The sequence below is a fragment of the Dioscorea cayenensis genome, chromosome 1, assembly GCF_009730915.1.
Source record: "Dioscorea cayenensis subsp. rotundata cultivar TDr96_F1 chromosome 1, TDr96_F1_v2_PseudoChromosome.rev07_lg8_w22 25.fasta, whole genome shotgun sequence".
NCBI lineage: Eukaryota > Viridiplantae > Streptophyta > Magnoliopsida > Dioscoreales > Dioscoreaceae > Dioscorea > Dioscorea cayenensis.
The window spans coordinates 3630321-3656761 of NC_052471.1; the positions used below are offsets into that span (position 1 = coordinate 3630321).

Genomic DNA, 26441 nt, shown 5'->3' on the forward strand with positions numbered 1-26441 from the left:
AGCAAAGATGTTAAACTATTTTAGTGAAAAAATAATAATATACAGTGACTTCTTTTCAATTTTATACATAATTATAAAAACGATTTATAAAAATATTTATAAATAGATTATTTAAGTGATAAAGGTGATACTTAACTAAGTGGTTTCAAATTCAAGTAAATTCAAGTTTTGGGAGAAATGTTGTTACATAACTCTCAGTAACTTACCCCTCATCAGAGTCAGTGGCTTCTATAAGTAACCAAAAAAAATTATTTAATTTAGAATTTTATATTATTTTTAAAAAATTATTATATCCAATCTCTTCTTCAAAACAAACACATTATAAACTTACCCAATTCAGTTTCTAATTAGTGTGAGGGAAAAAATCTTTTAACCCATTCAACTCTTGATCTCAACTAATTAAATTATTAATATTATTATAGATAAAAAAAATATTTATTTTAATATTTTTCCAAACATAAAAACAAAATTACAGATTACACAGTTGTGACTTGTGAGTGTCTTGAGCAAATTTCTATAATTTTAAAAATAAATAAATAAACCAAAACTCAAATGAACAAAAACAAATAAAATAACCAGAAATCTAGCCAATGGTTTTGTTTTTCTCTTTTTAATTCCACACAATCAAAACTAACAAGATCTCTGTTTCCTAATTTCATGCTTAATTAGTTCCATCTGTTTTCTTTACAAACACAATAAATTAAAGAACCAGAACTCCTTCACAATTTTTGCTTTACTTTCTGAATTCTGAGTACTAAATGGTAACAGAGAATCAGAACACAAGTTCCCAATGGACTTGGGAACAAAACAAAGCATTTGAGAAAGCCTTAGTTTCTTTCATAAATGATAAGAACTGGGAAAAGCTTGCTGCTGAGATTCCTGGGAAAACCATTGAAGATGTTCGTTGCCACTTGAATTTATTATTCAAAGACATTGAAAGTATTGAATCTGGACTTGTTCCCTTCCCTAATTACATCTCTTCTCCTTCTTCCTCTTCTTCTTCCTCTTCCTCTTCAAGTGATGGAGCAAATACATTGAAACCGAAAAGAGAAAGAAGGAAAGGAAAGCTATGGAGCAGGCAGGAACATATGTGAGTTTTTCTGCTTTACTTAGTAGTAGTTTTTGCTTACACACTGAGCAATGAATATCTGTCACATTATAGTAAAAATACCACATGACACATATCCAATGATTTGATATAATGCATTATGAAGTAGGTTAAGGGGTTTCCTACCCCTAGGGATGGTCGAGTCATCATCTGTTTGCTGTATGTCCTCCCTTGTGTGTTTCACTATTGCATGTGGTTTTATTATGTTTTTGGTGTTTAATTTTCTATATGTGGTTTTGGATTGTTTGGTTTGTGAACCACATCTTATTGTTTATGTGTTCTCCATTTTTAATGCATTCATCATGTATTCAGTTTATATATATAAAAAAAAATTTACACCTATACAAATTTTTTTTACAAATGTGTAATTCTTGTCTATAACAAATACATCAACCGGCATATGAATTGATATGTGTATATTTCTTGTATATAACAAGTACATCAGATATGTGTGATATATATATATATATATATACAGTACGATGTCATGTATAGTGCACTATAATTTATTTATGAAAGAATTATTATGTTAAACTTTTGATTGATTGAGGGTAAAGGATAAAATTTTTGTTTGTTTATTTATTTATTTATTTTGATTGATTTTGGATAATAAAACAGGTTATTTCTTTACGGATTGCATGCATATGGAAAAGGTGATTGGCGTAGCATTTCAAGAAACTGTGTGGTAACAAGAACACCAACACAAGTAGCAAGCCATGCACAAAAGTATTTTACTAGACAAAACTCAGTGAAGAAGGACCGAAGACGATCGAGTATTCATGATATCACACACGTGGACGGTGGAGATATGTTGGCTTATCAAGGAACAATCTCAAGCCAAACAACAACAACAGATGTGCCTTTTGCTTTTGTTGCATCAAGTAGTCCACATTTTAGCTTATTGTAGTTGAAAGAATAGTATTATTATCTACATGAGGAATTAATAAGCTATTGAATCCACTCAATTTCATTAATAAAAGTGGGTTCATGCATTATGAATATGTATTTTTCTAATTTGATTTTTATATCTCTTAATAAAAGTGGGGTTCATGTGTGTATATATAAGCATTTGGTGTAGTGATATACCATCTTTAGTATTACAGGGCACATATATATTCAATGGTTTTATATTATCCAATGTGGTGTATGCAAAATTTTTTTTACAAAACTGTGATTGTTGCCTAGAACAAGTGAATTGCAACTGATAAATACTTTTATCTGGTGTATTTTAAATAGCAAACCATGCACATAAATATTTTATTTTATTCTATTTTATTTTTTTGAGAAAAATAAATAAAATTTTAATTTTGTAAGAAAAAAAAAATCAAAACCAACAAATAAAGATCAACTAAACTAAAACAAAGCAACTATAAAAACAAAAATACAATAAAAGACATGACTAAGTAAATTAAAAGTAGAGAAGGCGATGACAGTTAGATCGGTGAAGTCCACCGTACAAAAACAAAGGCCCTACCCATCTGTCATGGAGAGTGGTATAAGTAATTATCAGATGGAACTAATTAATGAAGGAGTGCTGAAGATGATCAAATATTCATGGCATGGCATCACACACTTGGACGGTGGAGATATGCTTCGCTCATGAAGGACAAATCTCAAGGCCAAATTAACAACAAGTGTATCTTTCACTTGTGTTGCACGAGCTCCACATTTTGGCTTAATGCACAAGTAGTTGAATAAACACTGTTATTAACTGAATGAGGAATTAGCTATTGAATCCACACTCCATGTTGGTGTTTATGTTTTGGTACCTCACGTTAGAACTTTGTTTTTTAGTTATGTATTTATCCAAATTGCATCGATATAAATTGCATTCATGCATTATATCTATTATTTTTACAAAGGAGACAAATGTTATACCCCAAAGTGTTATTATGGAGACAAATATGTACGATAGTGTTCCAGTTCTGGTAGCTTAACAAATCCTTAATAAATTCTAATATGCAGTAGGCTAACATACAAGACAATGATTGCCTATGACATGCGCCCAAGATAATATATCAACAATCATAACCTCACAATGGTAAATCTCCCATACCCTTCAATCTTAGAGGGGTGAAAAATATGACTCCTCCCACATGAGACTCAAAGAACAATGAACAAATAGTATTGTGCAATATTTCTACATTATTAGAAATTGATGCTACAGTATAATGGTCGAGGGGTTCGGCTCTCAGCTTCCCCACTCATGTCTACATGCTTTTTTACTGCTTTAGGCAGTTTTGGCTGTGCCTATCTCTTTATAATCATCTAAAATTTTAGCAATAAAGTTCTGAATTATGAACAAGTTAAAAGTAAAAAATAAAATATATATAAAATAAATTTGTCACGCCCTAACACGCGGGCTAAGCACATGACAACCGCTGCGACAACCCAAGGAGGGATATCCCGCCACCCTACACTCGAGTCGCAGGAAGGCTGACAAAATATCTGGAATCAACTACACTGAACAAAAAGTACAGTATAAGGAACTTCCAAGATATGTAGGGGAAGCAACAACAACAACAACAACAACAATAACAACAACACTTAGCTAGAGGAGTTTAAGAAGTATCCAAACAAACATCCAAGCAAATAGCATTCGAACACACTAGTGGATCCATATTCTTATACAACGTACTCATGCTAAACAAAACATGCAAGGTACAGGAAATAGATGCAAAAGGAAAGCTAGCGAATCCCCAACACACCACTTCACCGTCACCCTACTGACTGCTATAGCCTGGGAAGAAGGAGGAGGAGTGAGTAACCTAAGTCACTCAGTGAGTGGGTTAGCATAATCCAGATAGAATATACAAAATAATTGATAACATTAACAAAGCCAAGATTTTACAATAATACATATAGATCAGATCATTTCAGTATATATAATAACAACGTATATAATACGAGTATCAAAATCCATAAAACATAATACTCGTTGTCAAAACAAATTTGTAAGAGACTACCCTCCTAAGAGCGAAAGTCGGGCTTCACCCCCTCATCAGAGTCTAAAATAGCAATACAAAAGATATGCAAAAGATTACTTCTCAAAACCTCATCTGCATGAAAAACATAAACTCTTTACAATACCAAGTTTGCATTGTAACCTAACAAGTAGTGGTCTAGAAATCTCTCTAAACTTTTGCTGTGGCTACAGCTAGGTTCAAAGCCGTCAAGGTTCTCATGCCCTTGACGTTGACCCCATCAATTCACCGTGTGGTGACTTTGACTCTCAGATGACCATCCAATCAAGGTTCTACACCTCCTCTTGAATTGGATGAAGAAGGTCAGCCGGTCATACGCGCCACCTCAAAAGACTAGCTGCGAAGGCCACCTATGGCAGTAGGGTATCACCATCTAAATAAGGCAATCATTCATATCCCAACAAAGAGTTCATAGCCAGGACAACATTCAATAACCAAAATATATGTAATTTTCACACATAGAAATGCTAAAAACATATACATAACAAAAGCTTCGTAAAACAATTCAACTCACAATATAAATATAACCTTGGGTATTTTCAATTGAACATCAAGATTTTCTAAGTATGCTTCTAAAATAAATAAGTTCATTCCAAGCAGATCAAAGCATCGATTCAATGTTTTAAAACCAAGGAGAACTTCAACTAAAGCAATAAAAATATATAACTATCATTCTAATAGAATTATGCATCTTAAAGCCCACTCACAATTTAGGCAATTAAATTCTCGGACGCACTAATCCTCCGTCAGCTCCTTGCCTTGAGTCGAGATCTCACCGCCTAGCAAAAGCACAAACACAAACAACAAACAAGCATTAAATGAAGCAAACTAAACAAATAAAACCCTAAGCCACACTAACGAGAAGCAACCCTAAATCGGCCCTAGGTTTGGCTCAAAACTGGGTCTTCAGGTTACTAATGAATTCCTAAATGTCTGAGCTTCACTCTAAACCAAAGAAGTCAAGAAACAACTAAAGTTCACATGTGATACAGTAATTAAGACCTGCTACAGTAAATCCGACCCTAACAAAGGATTTCCTCTCAAATTTATAACATTAAACATGGAATTTTTTTTTACAATCTTCAACAACAATGAATCACAAGATCAATGGTTTTAATCTAAGCCTATAATCACCCACAAATCATGTATAATCTAATAGTTATATTTAGGTTTTAAAAATCAAATACGATGAAATACAAGTAGAAATATGAAATAAAAACTTGGATCAAAACTCCTACCGAATTCAAGAGTAAATGAGGAAGAAAATTAATGCTTTGATCCGTCGAAAAAGGGTCTTCAGAAAATTTCTAAGGGAGAAGAAGAGTTTGGCCAAATGAGAAGAAAAAAAATGGAGAAGAAGAAAAAGAAAGAAGAAAATAAGGCAAATCTCGGTTTGCTACAGTACTAGATGCTATGGTAACGAATAAAATCTATAGTGCTGGGCTGAAAAGATACAGTAACAGGCTGGTTATAACTTTAATATCAAGTTGGCTATAACAAAACCACTTAGTTGGCTACTAAACTTTTATGTTTTTCTATTTTGGTTACTAAACTACGAAAAAAATCAATTGGCTTACTAATGTTAGTATTTCTTTTTTCTAATTGGGTCCCTCGCATCAACGGCATTACCCTAATGTTGGTATGGACTATCAACTCACTTGTCATTTAACACATTTTGCTGATTTGTTGACTTGATAAGACCTTCTCGCTCATGTTGTTGACATGGCATTCCACGTCAACCGCTAATTAATGTGGCATGTCAGATCAAGGGAAGGGATTCTATGAAAACGGGATACCACGTCACCTTATACCCCATCCAATTAGTTTTTGCCATGCCAATTTTTTTAAAATAATTCATTCACTCTTTGCTCGACATCATCATAGATTTTATATTTTTAATTCTTTTATGCTTTAAATACATAACTTTATCTTTAAGCCAAATAAAAATCCCAAATTTTAGGGTTCTTATCTTCTTTGGATCCCGACACCTCGCCACTCTCCGGTGATCACATTTGTGACTACAAGACCCATCGGGTTGAACGCCGTAGGTGTTACTTGCCGGCCAAATGTCAATTGATGCTAGACCGATCGGGTTGAGACAATCCTTGCTAATGTCGTGAGCACGCTGACTCTAGCCGATGTTTGTTGGGAGAAAGGGCTTGCTCTTATCAACTATGCTATGAGCTACATCTTTGAGTACAATGAGAAGCATCTCTAGGGATATGGAATCATGTTTACGGAGTTTGAAAAAGGGTTGGAGAGAGGTGACAGGCCATGAGATTCCAGGAGGCTCCAACAAATAGCACGCCGAATAACTCATTGGGGAAGGGCATTAGAGAGGCAAACAACATAAGAAAGTAGGAATGTCAGTGGGGTGGGGAATCCCTGTTCCCCGAGGGGCCCCGCCCCAACTGGGCGGGGATTCCCCGAAACATCCCCACCGCGGGGCGGGGAGCGGGGAAACATTCCTCCCCGCCTAGCGGGGCGGGGCGGGGGCGGGGAATGGTCTCCCCGCCCACGGGGAACCCCGTGGGGAATCCCTGCATTTCCCCAAAAATATATATTATATATTTTTAATATATTTATTAAAGATTATTTCAACATTAACATAATATTATATATATATATATAATCAATAAATATTTATTTGTTAATATTTTTAGTTATTATTATGGAACTCACAATTATTTCATACAACTTATTAACTATTTAAATTTATATATTTCATTAAAGCATATTTATTTAATAAAATCTTAAATTATTTTAATAAAATCATTATATAATATATTTACAAAATTAAAATTCAAACTTCTAATTTTTTAAATTTCTAATATTCATAAAAACTAATTATTTATCTTTAACATAACCCCGATGTTGTAACCCACATGTTATGTTTTGGACGGGGCGAGGATTCCCCGTGGGGCGGGGATCCCCGCGGGGGAGTGAGCGGTGGGGGATTTTTCCCCGCGGGGAATTTTAACCGGGGAATCCCCGCCCCACCCCGCCCCACTGACATTCCTAAGGTGCCCATAAATTTGAAATTCTAAAAGTCCAATAGAGAGCATGGCAGCGAGAGATAGAGGAGAGATGATGAGCATTGGAGAATTGATGTCCATAAAAATGCTCTAGTGAGTTCTGTCAAAAATTTAGGAATTTTATTTTGCTTAAAGATAGAGTTATGATATTTAAAACAAAACAATTAAAAATATAAAATTTGTCATGATGCGGAGCACAGAGTGAATGAATTATTAAAAAAAATGACATGGCAAAAACTAATTGAATGGGGGTATAAGGTGATGTAGTATCTCGGTTTCATAGAATCCTTTCACGTTAAATTAATCATGTGAAAGCTAGTGGGTGGTTGATGTGGAATGCCACATCAATAATACGAGTGAGAGGATTTTACCAAATTAGTAAAGGATGACATGTGGCAAATGAAGTAGTAGTCCATATTAATATCAGGGTAATGCCGTTGGCACGAGTGATCCAATTGGATACTACTATTAGTGAATCAATTTAAATTTTTTATAATTTAATAACCAAAATAAAAAAAAAAGGCAAAAGTTTTGGTGGCCAACAAAGCAATTTACCCAAAAATTTATATGCCTATCATAAATATCTTTTGCATTCCTGAGCACTTATTCTATACATATTAAAACCAGTCAACTGAACCGTTAATTCGTTGGCCGACAAAGTATCTTAGGAATTGTTTAAAAAATATTTGAATCATAATTATTTTGGTTTTAAAAAAAAAATTTAAGAAAAAGATTCATAAGGTTTTTTTTTTTAAAAAATAAATTGGTAGTTGAAATTTTATGATGGATTTAAAGCCAGTGGTCTTTCCCTGTATCATTATCATCTTAATTTCTATAATTCCATAGATGTATGACATTGATCTTTCAACACATGTGATGATTTTTGCATAAATAGAATGGGGTCCAATTAAAGTTTTCATATTTTACAGGAAAAAAATAAAATGCATGTACGTGATTTTTCTGCATATATGGATTAAATTCCAGTTTTAGAAATTAAAAAAACATATTTTATTAAATTTTGATGCAATCACTGTTAGTTGATGGATTTGTGGGATTAACCTTTAGATTTGCTTTGATTTCTAAATAATTAAAGAGATCATATTGACATGCCATTTCCTGTCAAATAATTAGAATTAATTCTTATGACACCACCACAATAAATAAATAAATAAAAAGAAAAGAAAAAAATTGAGAAAAAAAAAAAGCATTATAGCGGAGTGGTATTAGCCACAAAAAAAACAAATCTTAGATATTTAAGAGATCCTGATTTTAAATCCTGTTGAACACAGAGATGATAACGGATCTCCGATTATGGGTGCGGACTTACTGTTCAAACTCTATGTCATTGAGTGAATTTATTCGGACTGAATGATCAACTTACTGTCAGTGATTTGTTCCAGACATATATAGCACTTTTGTAAAAAAAGAAAAAAAGAAAACAAATTGACGTGCATCACACTTCAAATGGGGGACAGATCCAGATCAGCAAAAGAAGAGATATTGAGTTAATAGAAGAAGATTAGAGAAGGATTAGGTGGACCATACTAAAATAAATGAAATTTTAATTATTTTTGTTGATTTCATGCATGAATGAATCTTATTTGGGACCCTTTCTTGAATTGACATCACTGCTTAAGTAAGTTCACAATATTTGACAAGTTGTTCATTTTTTTTTTTAAAATTAACAACTTGTCAATGATTGTGAACTTTAAAGCAATGGAATAAATTAAACAATTTAACATTTTTTTAAAATAAATTTTACATTTGAAATTGTAGTGGAATATGTTTTTATTTTTATTTTTTATTACTAACTTAATCTAAACTTTACATTTGAAATGGTATTTGAACATTTTTTTATATTTCATTACTAATTTAATATAAATTGTTAATTGTCAATTTACTATTTTGTTTTTATTTATGGCATACATAAATACTTTTTAGAGTAAATTGTTGTTTGTATTGGCTTCTTAAAATTGACATAGTTAAAAAATAATTATATTTTGGGAGAGACTAAAATAAACGTTTTAATATGTATATTTTTTTTCATAAAATTGCCTTTTAAGATATTTTTTTATCCTAAAGTATTTTTGTAAGTACATACTTGGTCAAGTATTTCGTTTTCACCAAATTGCTTTTATAGATTTTTTTTAAAGCAAAAACTGTTTTAGTAATGACCGTCTTTTACATAAACTTTTTTCTCCAATTGCCTTTCAAACTTTATTCGACCAAAAAATACCTTTATACTCACATATAAATATGAAATTCTAAGCACTGCTTGTTAATATGAAACAATTTTTTTTATAGATAAAATTTTATTTTTAATAGGTTAAAATGTCTCAAACTAAAATCATTTTTTGTATATTTTATATAAAATTTGTCTAAAAAATAATGGAGATTCCATTTTTTCGCTTATCTCTAAATAAACACAACCAATCGAAATTAGAGAAAATTTTATAAATCCTCACTTGACCGTGGATGATTGTCTGACTCATATATATAATTTAGAGATGAGTTTTGGCAGTGATAGGAAATAACTTGTATGTTATTCTTTAAATAAAAAATAATAATTTCAAAAAAGTTACCTTATTTTCTTTTTTATGTTGATAGTGAAATAAATCAAAAGTTCTCACTTATTCATTTCATAATCAACCATATGACATCTCTATCATAATTAATGATTAATTCGGTGGCACCAAGATAAATATTTGCTCACTTCCTCAACCAACATTTTACCAATAAATTGCCCATCTAACTTATATATATATATATATATATATATATGAGAATCCATCATCTAGGGACGTCCCTAGATTTTAAATCTAGGGATGTCCATAGTAGCCATCGGATGAAAATCTGACGGCTCTTATCACTATAAACAGTAGAAACCGCGTTCTATAGTGTTGTACAGTGATCATGAACAGTAAAAAGGTGTACAGTGTTTATATAATCAATCAACCATCGGATGATTATCCAACGGCTTAGATTTAAAACGTCCCTAGATTTCAAATCTAGGGACTTACTTAGATGATGTTTTCCCTATATATATATATATATATATACGGATGTTCGTAGATTGTCCGCGATCGAGCACAGTAGCAATGGTAGAGAGAGTTAGAGATGGAACTGGTGTTGGGTGTGTTGTTTGGGTTTTTATATTTTCACAATAGGTGCTATTAGAAATAATTTTCAACGATTGTGATTTATTGGTATTTATTGGTAGAATATTACTTGTCCTCTCTCTCTCTCTATATAGGCTACTTATCTTCTATATATATATGGTTTAAGTTATCTACAAAGCTACACATATTACTATTTAGTAAGGATGTTTATTTACAGTTGATGGATGATGATTCAACGGCTATTATTTATATAGATACTGTACAGATTTACTGTTTATGATTAATGTATAATAATGTATAACATTGTTCGAAAGCAATGGAATAAATTTAACAATTTAACAATTTTTTTTTTAATAAATTTTACATTTGAAATTGTACTAGAATATGTTTTTCTTTTTTTTTTCTTTTACTAACTCTTAATATAAACTTTATTTTTGAAATGGTATTGGAAAATTTATTTTTTTATTTTTCATTACTAATTTAATATAAATTGTTAATTGTCAATTTACTATTTTATTTTTATTTTATGGCATATATAAATACTTTTTGGAGTAAACTATTGTTTGTATTGGCTTCTTAAACTTAAAATAATTAAAAAATAATTAGATTTTGGAGAGACTAAAATAAACGTTTTAATATGTATATTTTTTTTTACAAAATTGCCATTTAAGATATTTTTTAACCAAAAGTATTTTTGTAAGTACATACATGGTCAAGTATTTCGTTTTCAACAAATTGCTTTTATAGATTTTTTTTAAAATCAAAATCTATTTTAGTAATGACCTTCTTTAATTTTACATAAACTTTTTTCTCCAATCGCCTTTCAAACTTTATTTGAAAAAAAAAATGCCTTTATACTCACAAATAAATATGAAATTCTAAGCACTACTTGTTTATATGAAACAAATTTTTTTATAGATAAAATTTTATTTTAAATAGGATTAAAATGTCTCTCAAACTAAAATCATTTTTTGTATATTTTATATAAAATTTGTCTAAAAAATAATGGAAATTCCATTTTTTTTCGCTTCTCTCTAAATAAACACAACCAATCGAAATCAGAGAAAATTTTATAATTCCTCACTTGACTGTGGATGATTGTCTAACTCATATATATATATATATAATTTAGAGAAGTGTTTTGGAAGTGATAGGAAATAACTTGTATGTTATTCTTTAATTAAAAAAAATTTCCAAAAAAAGTTACCTTATTTTCTATTTTTGTTTTGATAGTGAAATAAATCAATAGTTCTCACTTATTCTGACGCAATGGATATGCAGTTATAATCCAAGAACTCACAATAACAAGAAAATTCAATTCAATTCATCGATCCTCTTTTACAAACCCTAAAACAAGTATTTATAGATGCCTGAACTAAGGACAAAATAGTAAATAAAACTAAAATAATTAAAATAATTACAAAATATTAGATAATTAAATAAAACTAAAATAGCTAATAAAGCTAACATAATTATAAAATATTAAGATAATTTTAAATTCTAAAATATTAGGCACCATATTGTGTCATTCACCCCCACTCGCGAGAAACTCAACCTTGAGTTTTAAACTGGGCAATTAAGCTTGTAATTGGATATTTCATCAAATTATCACCATTCAAAAATTTCAATTTCTTGACCTTGAAATCTTTCCTTCCTCTTCAAAAATAACCATATCCTTAGCTTGAATTCTTTAAGAAGCTCCAAGAAATCCTTCTCATTTGTATTCTTTCTTTCATCAACATTTTTCCAATCAACTTTTTCATCTTTTTCATCATCAATAATAGTATTGAACGCCTTATTGTTAATCAACTAATGGCTTTGAATCTGTTCGTCATGTTTGGGAGTTGACATTATCCGCCTTATAAGATAAATTTGTCTTTCATCTGCTTCAAATTCATCTTCCTCATCGCCATCTGGCTCACAAATAATTTCTTTATTGTTCTCTATAATATTCATGGTCTTCCTTAAAGGACATTCATTTGATTTGTGTTCAGGTTTATTACACATAAAACACTTCCCTACAGTAGGTTTCGTATAGGGATTTTCTGCTTTCTTGATTTCTTTATCTTTCCCCTTCTTGATCTATACCTACAGTCTCTGTTGTCTTGTTACTTCTGTATTGGTTGTTGTTTTTATTGCTACGATCTTCAAACTCTTTTGTGGACTCTTCAGCTTTATAATCTTCATAGTTCCTCCAACCTCGCTTTTTATAATCTTCATAGTTCCTCCAACTTCGCTCTTGCTGCATTAACTCTGCCTTAAGGGCTATATTTTCACCTCAAATAAGGTTCGGATAACTTGTACACCGATTCTGTCTCTGAGTGATGGCCTCAACCCTTCCAAATATCTCACAACTTGCTGCCCTTCTGACTCCAGGAGATTGTTTCTTTCAGCTAGTCTCATGAATTCCGCAGTGTATTCATGGACAGACAGACTGCCCTGTTGACAACATTGGTATTGTTGAAACAGGATCTAATCAAAATCTAGGGTAAAAACTCCCTCTTCAATAAATACTTTATCTTGTACCAAGTTCGTACAGGACCTTTACCTTCTCTTTCTCTCCTGAATTGAATCCGTTCCCACCATGCAGATGCTCCCCCTTTCAAATGGCATGCTACCACCCGTTTCTCTTGAGGGATCTTTATGTAGTAAAAAAATCTATCAATTTCTGCAATCCAATTCAAAAATTCTTCTATGGCCAAGCTTCCGTTGAAAGACGGGATATCCACCCTTAACCGGAAATCTCCACCATCCCTTTCAACATGGCCATAATTATTTCTCGCTCTTTGGCCTTCATATGGTTGATGATGTCTGAACCAATTTGGTTCAAAATCGTCTTCTTCCTCTGAATCTTCATCATAGACATATTGTCTATGAATTGAGACATGACAATGTCTGTCAATTGGAACACCATGGGCGCTCATCAAAACACTCTAAGATCCATCCGCTGCTCTAAATGTCACTCCAATCGTTGCAACACTTCATCCCCCAGAGGGGCTCTAGCCTCCTGATCATCTTCACGAAGACCATCACCATCGCCACAAGTTGACGTCCTCTCTTTGATACCACCTGACGCAGTGGATTTGCAGTTCTAATACAAGAACTCACAATAAATAAAAAAATTCAATTAAACTCATTGATCTTTTTTTACAAACCCTAAAACAAGTATTTATAGAGGCCTGAACTAAGCACAAATAGTAAATAAAACTAAAATAATTAAAAAAATTACAAAATACTAGATAATTAAATAAAACTAAAATAGCTAATAAAGCTAAGATAATTATAAAATACTAAGATAATTTTAAATCTAAAATATTAGGCACCTTATTGTGTCATATTCATTTCATAATCAACCATATGACATCTCTATCATAATTAATGATTAATTCGGTGGCACCAAGATAAACATTTGCTCACTTCCTCAACCAACATTTTACCAATAAATTGTCCATATAACTTATATATATATATATATATTATGACGAAACATCAACTGCAGACATTCGTAGAATATCCGCTATTGGCATAGTAGTAATGGTAGAGAGAGTTAGAGATGGAACGGGCGTTGGGTGCGTTGCTTAGATTTTTATATTTTCACTGTAGGGGTTAGTAGAAATAATTTTTGACGATTGTGATTTGTTGGTAGAATATTATTTGTCCTCTCTCTCTCTCTCTCTCTATATATATATATATATATATAGGATTTAAGCCATCTACAGAGGTACACATATTACTGTTTACTAAGGATGTTTATTTACATCCGTTGAATGATGATCTAACGGCTATTATTTATATAGATATTATACAGATTTATTGTTCATGATCATTGTATAATATAATATAACACTATTTAGCACTGTTTATAAATGGATTTTAGCCGTTAGATGATGATCCAATAGCTCCAGTCAATGTTCCTAAATTTTAAATTTAAAGATGTCCTTAAATGATGGGTACTCATATATATATATATATATATATATATATATATTTCCTCATGTTTTCTAGTCAAATAAAATTGACAAGAAAATGGATAAAAATATATTGATAAAAAATTCTTCAATTCTCCACTCCAATACCTTTCCACTATCCAGTTTAAATAGAACATCAAAATTCAACTCCATATATTACAGTAAAGTTATTATTAATGCTATAAAAGTTTATGATGTCTACATACCACCTATAAAGTTTTTTACTATATATATATATAATTGAGTTTTTCACAGAAGTAATTATGTATATAGTTAACTCTTGAGTATGATTAATCATGGGTTATATTATATTAAGCCATTTCAACAGAATCCGCGTGTATTATTAAGGATATAAGTTACAATTTCATCCATTACAATTTATTAACTAGCTATTCATTTGAATTTTCATTACATGTATAAAAAGTTTTAGATTGACAAAAAGAAATAAAAAAGAGTGAAATAACTTCTTTACCTCTAAATTAAAATTCAAACAATCTAAAAAAAACTTATTCCTAAGAATACTTTCTAACTTATTTCAAAAAAAAAAAAAATCACTTTTATAGAACACTCATCAACGTTTTGCATTGCATTGAAATTATTAAATATATATTACATAAAAATGAATTATAAATTAATATCTATAATATATATATATATATATATATATATATATATATATTCCTTTACCAAAAGCTCTCCCGATCAAAATTTTTTTCTTTCTAGATTCATCATGCTGGGCTATTTATATGTCTATCTCAATTGAAGGAGCTCAACATCAAATTATAAAGATATATCAAAAAAAAAAAAAAACTATTCAATCACAGTTTATTAAAGTACTATTTATTCTAATTTGCTATTGGGTTTCGATATGCCATGTCTCACATGAGGAAGAGATGTATTATCTCCCTCTCCAGATTACATGATAGGAAGAATTTACTATGATGAGATTATGATTTTTAATATATCATATTGCGCGTATGTGACAAATTTTTATTGTTCTGTAAATTACATGATAGAAAGAATTTATTATAATGGGATTATGATTTTTAATATATCAAATTGCATGTATGTAATAAATTTTTATTGTTCCGTATATTTACTCTATAATTGATGTATTTCTATACTTATCTATTTTTTTTAACATTCTCTCGACACTCTTTAAATGGGTGGCGCTTAGTCATATGTTTGAAAAGAAAAAAAAATTTCCAATGGCAGAGAGGTGGAAACACTTGTCAATTCCATATCTTCAAAAAAAATATTTCCACTAAAAAGTATAAAAGAAAGTAGAAAAAGCAAATGGCACCACCATTCTATCTTGATCCAATATATATAGTTTTTATTTCCTTAACTTGCAGGCTAATAAAAGCTGTCTTTATTAGTGCTGATGTGGTGCTGAGTCAACCACTTGCCTTCCTTTGAATTCAACATCACTCCCACCCACCACCTTCTCCATTATAAAACATCCCCTCCCACCACCCTAAAACACTCCCCCAATCCCTTCAATACACACCTACACACATACACACTTAAACAACACCATGAAAACCTCAAACAATGGCCAAGTTATTGGCATTCCAATCTCCTACTCCTCTTCCTCTCTTCTCAAGAAAACTAGAAAAGATTCACTCTTTACTTGGATGAACAAGTTCAGCAAAACAATCAAAGATCATGGTGTGTGTGTGTGTGTGTATATATGTGCATGCTTATTTTTCATGTTTATGATCTTTTAATGTTGTCAAGTTTGAAACTAATTTTGTTGATGAAATTTGCAGTGGCTGTAGGAGAAGTAGAAAGAGCATTCAGGAAGAGCTTTTCAACAGGGAAAAGAGAGAAGTTGGTGAAGACCATGCAGTGTTATTTATCAACCACTTCTGGTCCAATTTCTGGGATGCTTTTTATCTCAACTGATAAAATAGCATTTCACAGTGAGAGATCCATCACTGTCACTTCTCCAACTGGAAATCTGATTAAAGTCCCCTACAAAGTAATTAATTGATCAATCAATCTATCAATTAATTGATTAACAGAATTAAATTTTTTTTTTTGAAGGATATTAATTACTGAAATTTAATGGCTTTGTTTTGGTTTTTAATGCTGCAGGTTTTGATTCCATTGAATAGAATTAAGAGAGTGAATCCAAGTGAGAATTCAGAGAAACCTGGGCAGAAGTATGTGCAGATAGTAACTGTTGATGATTTTGAGTTTTGGTTTATGGGTTTTGTTAGTTATCAGAAATCTACCAAGAATTTGAGAGTGCAAGATGTTGTTGTTGGTCTATAGTTTTTTCTTTTGTTGTTGTTGTTTTTTTTTTGTTTGTTGTTGTTGATGAAGGTGTTCTTGTTTTTTGTTTGTGATTTGTATTGAAATTACTCTCTATTTTTAAAGAAGAGTAAGTTCAATACTTGTTCTTATTTTTCTGATTGTATGAAAGTTTGGAGATGTAAATTTTATACTCCATTTTAATGAGAATACAAATGTTGTGTTTTTTTTATTATTTATTTATTTATGATTTTCTTGTCTGCATTTTTTTTTTTTTTTGGTTAAGTTGAATTGTATTTAATAAAAAAAGATTGTTCTTTTTTGTAATATTAACAAGAGGAATATACTGAAAATATTCTTTATATAATTAATGGCAAATTATTATTCTCTATAATAATAAAGGGTTAGAAAAAATATAAGTTGGAATTATTAAAAAGAGGAAGGAAACCAACTCCAAAAATGAAATAATAAATTAAAGAAAGGGACTAGTGCATTGCCCATACCATAAATTATACCAATCAACATCTGCATACTAAAATGCTGACTCATCTAACTGTTTCACATTAATATCAGTTATTAATAATTGATTTTTTTTAAACCATAAAATCATGCTAAATATTCAACACTACTAATTTTTTTTTCTATATATTGTTAGTATCATTACATTCCATGTTCATTGACACATCACCTAACAAAAGAAAATTATATAAAAAAAAGGTTGGGATTAATCAAGAGAAAAAAAATAGTAAAATAAAATGAGCTATTAATGATTGAATTTTGTTTTTTTTTTTCGTTTTTTTTCAAACCATAAAATCATGCCAAATATTCAACACTTCAATGTCTTTATTATTATTATTTATTCCATTCCATTTCCATTGACACATCACCTAACAAAACAAAATTATATAAAAATCAGGGTTGAGATTAATTAAGAGAGAAAAGGAGTAAAATTAAATTAGCTATTAATAATTGAATTTTGTTTTTTATTTCCTTTTTTCTCAAACCAATAAAATCATGCAAATATTTAACACTGCTATTTTTTTTTTATTATTATTCCATTATCATTGAGTCATTGACACATCACCTATAAAAAAAAAATTATATATATAAAAAACAATTGAGATTAACCTAGAGAGAAAAAGAGTCAAATAAGGTGTCTCATTAACACCCTCAAGATTAGTCAAAGTATACATCAAATGGGGCCAATCTCACACCAAAATCATAAGAATCAATAAACAACAACAGATCAATTGCCATGTGTTATCCACTTCAATCAAATAAAACCACCTAAACCACTTGAATTTTCAAGCCTAGATTGAAAGATGAACATCACATGAGATCACAAATTCAAACACTGATCCAAAATTTCAAAGTCATCACTTAATCAAGATAAGTGTTAATAATCAGGGGAACAAGAAAGGTGTCTCATTTCCAACCATTCAAAAAATGGAAATTACACATCCAGATGTTACCAAATCCACATCAGCCATAGACAAGATGCACAAACAACAACATCAGTTTAGATATGCAATAAATAAACTGAAATCTCTAGCTCCTAACAATGATTCAAGCATTTTACAAGATTCCGAAATAGATACCGACGATTTTTATTGTGTATTTCGCAGCATGTGAGTATAGCAAAATTTGTATTATAGGTGAAAACATTAAAGAGGGAAGAAAAATGGAGAAGAAAGTTTGAAAGAAATCAGCTCAACTTGCTGTGCTTGAGGAATTTGATGTATTCTTCTTCTTTCATATCAGAAGAAAAGCCGAGCATGGTCGTCATGCTTATGAGAGTTGATCGATAATAAATAAAGATATGCGGCAAATTTGTCGATTTGTAATATATGACCTTGGAGTAATTTGCCGCTGGCTATCTACAATCTGCGCCGATAGCTTCCTGAACTGAAGCGAAACCATCCTTTTCCAAACATTCTGCCAGTTCAGCCTGAGAAAAAATTTATAAGAAAACCATTTTTTTTAAATTGGTAAATTCCAGGTTTCAGGACTCAGAAATTACGTAAAAGGTTGACTTAATGAATGCTTGGACAATAAGCAGAAGCTAAAAGGGTTGAAATACAGAATGCACTCAATCAGAACAGGTTGCAAAAGTGCACCTTTACAACTCATATGAGACTACACAAATATATGTTATTAAAATACAAGTGAGATGAGAATAAATGAGAATAAATAGGCCACCTATCTACACATGAATCAGAATCAGGTTTAGTATTCAGTTGATAGAGTTAACCAACATGTTGCAACATGCAATCACTTCAAAGAAAACAGTTAGCAGAGTAAGTGGCAGGCATCATTATTTTATTGCACTGAGAATCTTAAAGCTTCCACCAAGATACTCCGTTCAATGTTCCATTCAGAAAAAGCAAAAAAGCAAGATTTATGAGCTCTTGGCTTCTACTACCTAAACTATGATGAATGGTGGCGGTTAACAGCTTACATGGAAAATAAGTTGGGTGTTAATCAATCAATGAATGCACATGCATACCACAAGGAAGGCTTCAAAACTTTCAGGTTGGAGCACAAAGAATATAAAACTAACAACAGATCAGAAGCACAACCTAGACATTAAAGAAAACTGTGACTTTATGACTAGGTCCAGGTACAGGGGAAAAAGCAAATGTGAATGCATAAAGAGCAACATGTGGAAGTGATTGTGAAGGAAGTACTAGACAAGTATTTAATAAGGCTGAAAAGTGGGAAGCAAGGGGACCATAAAGAGTTAAAAGTTACCAGCAAGAAATGAATAGCCATGATATGGCATGAATCAAGAATGGTTCATGCAAGAACTGCGCCTTTTATGCTTCAATATGCAATCAGACAAATAAAATGTGTCTGGTTGTTTGTGCAAGTAGTTATAGGTGACTTAATAGGCCCACCACATGCATACATTGAAAAAAAAAAACTTGAGAATCATTTGGTTTGCAAGGAATATTAGAATGCGGCAAAAAGAAAGGTTACACAATCCATTAATCTTGATGTTTTGATAGAAAATATAACAAGACTAGCCATAAACGGCATTTTTTATGGTTATCAAAACATGTAGTCATATGGAATCAAAGTTTATCATATGACTTCCCTGTAACTTAAAAATAATTGTATGCTTTGGCAATATCCTCAATTACTTATACGGCGTAGATACTATATTGCTTAGAATCAGAGCCTGTTGTAAGCTGGAGTCAAAACAAATAGTAGCCTACATTTTTAAGTTTCCATGCCACAAACATGATTTCTGTATAAGTTCTATCTCATCTCCTTCCAACATCTATTTTCTCAAATAAAACGGGACATCAAAAGTAAAAGGGTCTTATAATCAGAGACTCATTTTATCAAAGAGTTTGTGATCACGGAATGCTATGCTGCTAACAACATTATTCTTCACTTAGAGATAAAGGAAGTTCCCGAGAGTCATTGAGATAAATTCAGGGAACATCCGGCACTATCATTAAGCATCTAAAAGGATTCAGCTGATTAAGATCATACCTTCATTTGAGGTATAAGGGCTGGTCCACCATAGGCAAAGGCTGTATAAAGTTGAACTAATGTTGCTCCAGCTCTAATCTTATTGTATGCATCTTCGCCACTGAACCCGACATATCATTAGCAAGCTTCAGCTACTAAGTACCAGCAAAAAAAGAACGTACATAAAGTGCTGGATAAATTACCTACTAACACCACCACAGCCAATAAGGGGGATCCTTCCCTGCATCAAAATGCAGAAGGTTGCAAATATTATATAGGATAGAGAAACAGGTAAACAGTTATGCAGGATGAGTAAATACCCTCGTGAGAATATACATCTCCTTAAGAACATTGGTGGACATATCAAAAAGTGGTTTTCCACTTAAACCACCTGCTTCTTGAGCTAATGGGTTCCTGCTTACAGGATCTGGTCTTGAAACTGTTGTATTTGAAATTATCTGTGAACAAATTTTTTACCAGAACGCATAGTTAATTCTCATTATTGCTACTTTCATCTAGAACATCACCAACAAAAAACACAACAAATAACAAAGGAAATAAATTGTGTTAAAACAAACACTCCCACAGTACACATGCAAACCAGATATTTAATACACTGCATAGTGAATATGAAAATGCCAACAAAATCAATAGTTCTGATCATTCTTGTAGAACAAAAATTACTTAACAGAGTTTATTTCGATATAAAAAGACTACAGACAAAAAAAAAATTTTTAAATACAACAGTTCAGTAACCTAAAAAACTACAAATTTCTTCTAAAGAAGAGAGACACTTACCAGCCCATCCAGGCGAAGAGCAAGAGCAACCTAGAGATAGCAATAAAGAAAATTATAAGGACATTCTACGGGTGTAAGAAGCAGGTGGAGAGAGAGAATGAGTGGAATAAGTATATACTGCTGCAATATCCTCAAGGTCCTGTTTTGTCAAGTCAGGAGCAATCTTTACAAGCAATGGTGGTGGTCCTTCCTCAGCCCATTGCATCTCATCACGAGCAGCTTGAACCTGTAAGTCAAGCAAAATGACCAGAGAACATCATAAGTGAGCAACTAGTTCATATGCCATATTCTAAAAAAACCACAAAATGGCTTGAAGTGCTTACCTTCTTCACAAGATCCTTCAATTGTTTTCTACCTTGAAGTTTACGAAGCCCAGGGGTATTTGGGGAAGAGATATTGATAACCTTCAAGATAATATGAACTACAAAATTCAACATAAGGTTCTTCGACATCTACAATACTATCAGCTTAAGCACAGTATTGATAGCACAAGAATACAGTGACGATGCAGTCTGATTGGAGTGGAGAAAAAAGTTGAAAGATAATAGCAATTTCACTTCCTCCATTCACATCTTTCATACAAACTGCAAAATTTTAGATAGGCAAGCTACGTTACATAATGTGACAGTCACAAAAATGTAGATCAAGTCAAGCTTGAATGCTCTTATCAAAGTTATGCTTCCAGATAACAGGCTTCTTGCCCTTTACAGTTTTCCTGCAAAAGCTGAACAAAAGAACATAGAAAAAGCCAGTATTGCTTCTGAGTTTTGCGCAAGTATTTAAAAGTTAAAACCATTAGCATCAACAATGGCATTCAGTCAACTTGCTTGTCTAACTCATGGCCATGGCTTGCACATCAGTTCTTTCTCAGCATCCATTGCCATTGCTTTTGCTAATCAAAGTACATGCATTTCCTAAACTTGTTCCAAACTTTGGTGTGTCTCTCATTATAGCAAATGTATTCTCTAGATTGCTTATATTCTAGAATCTTAACACAAGTATAAGCTACAGTCACAAAGATGACAATACTAATTAAAGAAATCTTTCTGGTGTGGGAGCATGTGGATTCAAGTATTCATGTACCAAGTGGAGGGAAATTACCAAGTAATCTGCATATTGAGATAGAGTATGAACTCCTTGAACATAATCAGCAGCTGCATCTTCACTTGTCTTGTTCTTGCCAATATTGACTCCAAGAATTCCAGGGCCTGCTTTTCCCCCTTGTTTTGTCCCATCCTTGGGCAAAGATGAAGAGCTTGAAGTTTCTTCCATCTTTCTTTTACCATGTTGAGCACCCAAACGTTTTGCAACCACCACAATGCCTTCGCTATTGAACCCACAACGATTAATTATAGCACTGCAAGACCAAGCATTCCAATTGTTTATCAATAATAAATGAGCAGATGGACTTGAACTACGCCTATTTACTTATGTAAATACAAATTATTCCTTGTAAATTAATTGTAGAAGTCGCAATTCAACTAGCCAAAAATTGAAAGCAATATACAAGCTTACCCCTCATTTCGTAATCTGAAGATGCGTGGTTTAGGATTGCCCTCCTGTGGAATAGGTGTAACTGAGCCAACCTCTACAAAACCAAATCCTAAACCTAACAAGCCTTCAACTGCCTCAGCATTTTTATCAAAACCGGCAGCAAGACCTATAGGATTTGAAAATTTTCTCCCCCAAACTTCAAGACCCAGTATTGCTGGATCAGGCCTTTTCTCCCTTGGAACCCAACCGCGAGCTGCAGCTGAGACACCCAAGTTATGAGCAAACTCTGGATCTAGTAGTGCAAAGAATGGGTTCACTAATCTTGTAGCCTTGAACAACCACCCGCTGCCCAAAGTAAAGGCAGAAACACTTTAAATGTGAACAAAAAGAAAAATGACACATGAATATGCATGTCTAATGAACTACCAAAATAACTTCCACAAATTCGAACAGAATATCGTTAACACTAGACATACAACAACAATTTAACAGAACATTCAAGGTGTGCGTGTGCGTGCCACGCATGCGTGCGGGTGTGTGCGTCTGTGTGTGAAGAAAATAGAAGAAAACAAGTACATCTTCTCAAACTAATAACCTTTTCTAGCATAGAACAAATAAGAAAAGTTTTTCGAATGTGCACCAAGCTCAAATTGAATTCTATTGAATCATGAAATAGAAAGTTGATCAACTTTAGCAAGTATGAATTTTCACGAATTGCTTTGGCGATCACAAAATGATACAGGGGAAATAAAAACTTCCAGGGAAATCATATTTCGCATGAAATTTTTTTACTACCAGAGCAGCAATCCATATCCAGCTACAAGCCTACAACGTATCACTAGATATTACAAAGCAATAAGGAAATCCAGAAGGGTTTTTCAGATCTGGCTTAGTTTGAACTCGCCAATATCAACATAAATTTGAATAGTTAACAAGCAAGTATACTTTAAAAGATAAAACATATGAGTGGCAAAATCAAATACTATTAGTGGAAAAACACACATCAAGAGAGAAATTTTCAAAAGTCCTGTCTATTGTTTTCACACTTCCAAGTGCTGTAGTCTAAAAATTTGCCATAATGCACAACAATAGTCATCAAAATTGTAATAGTTAATTGCCAAAATAAGATTGATACACTTAAAATCACAACAAGAGAAACAAGCTTAACAGTCAAAACAGTGTACCAAAAGGTGCCTTCATCCACAGTGCTCACATAAGCACCTCCTGCAATAGCTAAGCCTATCATGGAGCCAGTCAGCAACCTTCCCTACAAACATATTTAGGAGATCCCTTCTAATTACAAAAAAATATATCTATAATTATGGAATAAATCTCACAATAAATATTAAGCGATACGTCATCCAAGCAAAAGAATACCACTTTCTTTGACAGAAAACATTCAAGAAAGTTCTATTTAGCAAAAGATGCATCACAAATATAGCACAACATTCCTCCAAATTATTATCTTTTGCAATAAATTTGAAACCAAACAATTATAGAAAAGGGAGGATCAATTCTTTCAGCTATTACACTAATTTCAGTTTAAACACATTCATTGTGCAAATATAGTTTGTGTCAAATAGATACATAGAGGAGCACATCCACATAAATGTTGTTAAAAATGTTGCCAGTGAGATAAAGAGAGAAAGATGACATGGTGTAAAGAAAGAAACTTATAATTCTATTGATTCAATTTCAGCAGCCAAATTGCTCAAAAACTAAGAATTGAGCCACAAAAAAAAAACACAAAACAACAGTTCACAATAATTGTCCTAAAACAGAAAATGACCAGACATGGTTTTCACATTTCATCCTTCTTAAAGGTATGTCTACCATAACCTCAAATCCTTCTTTAATGGATGTACAAGTCTACAGCTGTCTTGCTACTGTAGGCAGGTGTGATTTTACAAAAATGGACATATTTCCTGCTTTCAGGTCTGATGCATGGCTGAAAAATGCTGTTCCCATGTTTTTATAAAAAGTTTTCATGAAGAAAAAAACTAATTTTTTTACTTAATCTAGCAAGAATTTCCTGTTCTTCTCAAGTTAACAAACCAATGAATGTGCTCCCCACGCCTCCAAGCCAACAGAACCAAACCCTACAATTCCAAACTAAAATAGCAATTCGAACCACAAGCTTCTAATCGACAATTGATTCATAATTTGCAAGATTGACAACCCAAAAAAAAAAATAAAAAAATCCACATAAAAATCATTATTTTACACCAAATCCACGAACCCCAATCACCAGATCAACACAAACAACCTAAAAACCTTGAATTCAAATAAAAGAAACAAAATTTCCATCAAATAACAAAAACACGAACCGATCCTAATCGCGACTAACCAGAACGGCAAGGAACGAACGGCAAATGTTCGATCAAATGCCAATGAGAGGAAGAGCAAGCTCAAACCTTCTTTCCAGACGGAGGGATCTTAGCCTTAGCCGCAGCCCCAGCTCCCGCTCCCGCTCCAGCTCCAGCTCCGGAAGCTGTGGAAGTGCTCGAATACCTACAAGGTCCATTAGACACTCTCGATGCAATCCCCTTGCACAAACGATCTCTGAAGGAACTCCGCCAAACCCCGGCCGCCATCGACGCCAAACCCTAGAAAACCCTCGCGTGGCGGCGGCGTCCTTTCCCGCCAAGAGCTCACAATGAGCGCCGAGAACAAGACGAGATTCTCATTATATAAATATAATTTTGTCTATATATATTTATATATAAAACCAGAAATGTAGGATTATAAAGGAAAAACGTGAAATAAAGATATTAGTAGAACAGTTGAGTACAGTGAATTTTTGTAAAGATAGACTTATTAATAGGTTGGTTTAATTTCTTTTTAGTCCATGTACTTTTAAAATTGTGCCATTTTGGTCCTGTTACTTTAATTTGTATCTTTTAAATCCCTCTGCTCTAAAAAATAAGCCAATGTAATCTTTCACGTGACTACGGGTCATTTGCCTTTTTTTATGATGTGCCATTTTAAAATAATTTATTGGATGAGGTGGCACAAAAATATATTAAACTAATAAAATGATTGAATAAAAATTAAAACAAATGATTTTTTTAAAGATTTTATATGAATTCGGATCTAGTAACTAGATCCGAATTCTAGAAATTAACTTTACCTTCTTCTCAAAGCGTTGTGACTGCGACCTTCGTTGCTCTTCAGAGCTGTCTCTTTCCGACCGACCGGCATTGTGATTTTGAGGACTTCATCTCAAAGCGTTGTGACTACGACCTCTATTCTCTACATCGGCTAAGATCTGGCCATTAGCTTGCCCACAACCTCCGTCATCAACACCATTTTCCAACAAGCAGGTACCTTTTCAAAGACCTTACGGGATGAAGCATAATCTGGCATATTAAACATGTTATGCGTGTTTAATCTTCTTAGAATGCCTTAATCAACTATTAAATTTGTGTCCAAAGTTAATGATGTGGGTTTGTGTCTATTTGCTCCAATTGTGTTCAATTCTTCTCTTATGAGTACTTTTATTGGTTTTCTTATGTTCAGGAGTACTTAGCACTTTGCACAAAATGATCATGTGGGTTTTGTTTTTTCTTTTGCCCTAATTTACTATTTCTCTATTTTACATTGTCTAGTTGTTTTCATTTTACAGAAATTTGATGTAATGTACTTCACCTTGATTTGTTATATTTTTATTTGTATTTGTTCCTATATACTATGAAGCATCAAGCATCAAGAATTTATATTCCTATTTGTAAAGTTACTAATGAAATATTAGGCACTTTGTTTATCTTCTTAATTATACTGAATTTATGATATAGAGTAATTAAATAAATTTGTATAATATACATAATCATGGATGAATGTATTATTAAATATCATCATGGAGGGACATTATTGAGGGCAGGAGAAGTAAAATATGTAAATGGGTCAGAGGTTGACTTTGCAGTAGACCCTGATAAATTATGTTATTGGGACATGTTGGGAGATATGCAAGACTTAGGGTACAACATCCCTGAGAAATTTTTTTTTTCTGTTTTTGTGGATGATGGAAAAGTAGTAAATAATATTTGTAATGATCAAGACACAATAGCTTTATGTAATCATATAAGGAGGCATTGTGTTGTAGATGTTTATGTTGAGCATGGTCTGGAGTTGGGTGGTAATAAGAAAAATGATATTGCATATGTGGAGTTGGGTGCTGACAGAGAAAATAATGATGC

The 26441-nt window shown here is 32.3% G+C and overlaps 3 protein-coding genes across 3 annotated transcripts; 2 read left to right on the forward strand and 1 right to left on the reverse strand.

Moving 5' to 3' along the window:
- Positions 1 to 758: 758 nt before the first annotated feature.
- On the forward strand, positions 759 to 2021 carry LOC120265010 (transcription factor SRM1-like). Its single transcript, XM_039272949.1, has 2 exons — positions 759 to 1090; positions 1727 to 2021. Exons 1-2 carry the CDS (start codon positions 759 to 761, stop codon positions 2013 to 2015), a joined length of 621 nt encoding a protein of 206 aa, XP_039128883.1. The 3' UTR covers positions 2016 to 2021.
- A 13678-nt stretch (positions 2022 to 15699) lies between these two features.
- Positions 15700 to 16625, forward strand: LOC120262589 (GEM-like protein 4). The gene is made up of 3 exons (XM_039270660.1): positions 15700 to 15885; positions 15987 to 16198; positions 16315 to 16625. The coding sequence occupies exons 1-3, from the start codon at positions 15753 to 15755 to the stop codon at positions 16492 to 16494; spliced, it is 525 nt and encodes a 174-aa protein (XP_039126594.1). The 5' UTR covers positions 15700 to 15752; the 3' UTR covers positions 16495 to 16625.
- A 1314-nt stretch (positions 16626 to 17939) lies between these two features.
- Positions 17940 to 24952, reverse strand: LOC120263177 (dihydroorotate dehydrogenase (quinone), mitochondrial). Its single transcript, XM_039271069.1, has 11 exons — positions 24660 to 24952; positions 23430 to 23512; positions 22267 to 22590; positions 21853 to 22108; positions 21075 to 21155; positions 20870 to 20977; positions 20752 to 20781; positions 20274 to 20411; positions 20157 to 20194; positions 19975 to 20074; positions 17940 to 18421 (listed from the first exon to the last, which is right to left on the reverse strand). The coding sequence occupies exons 1-11, from the start codon at positions 24837 to 24839 to the stop codon at positions 18347 to 18349; spliced, it is 1413 nt and encodes a 470-aa protein (XP_039127003.1). The 5' UTR covers positions 24840 to 24952; the 3' UTR covers positions 17940 to 18346.
- Between the last annotated feature and the right edge of the window lie 1489 nt (positions 24953 to 26441).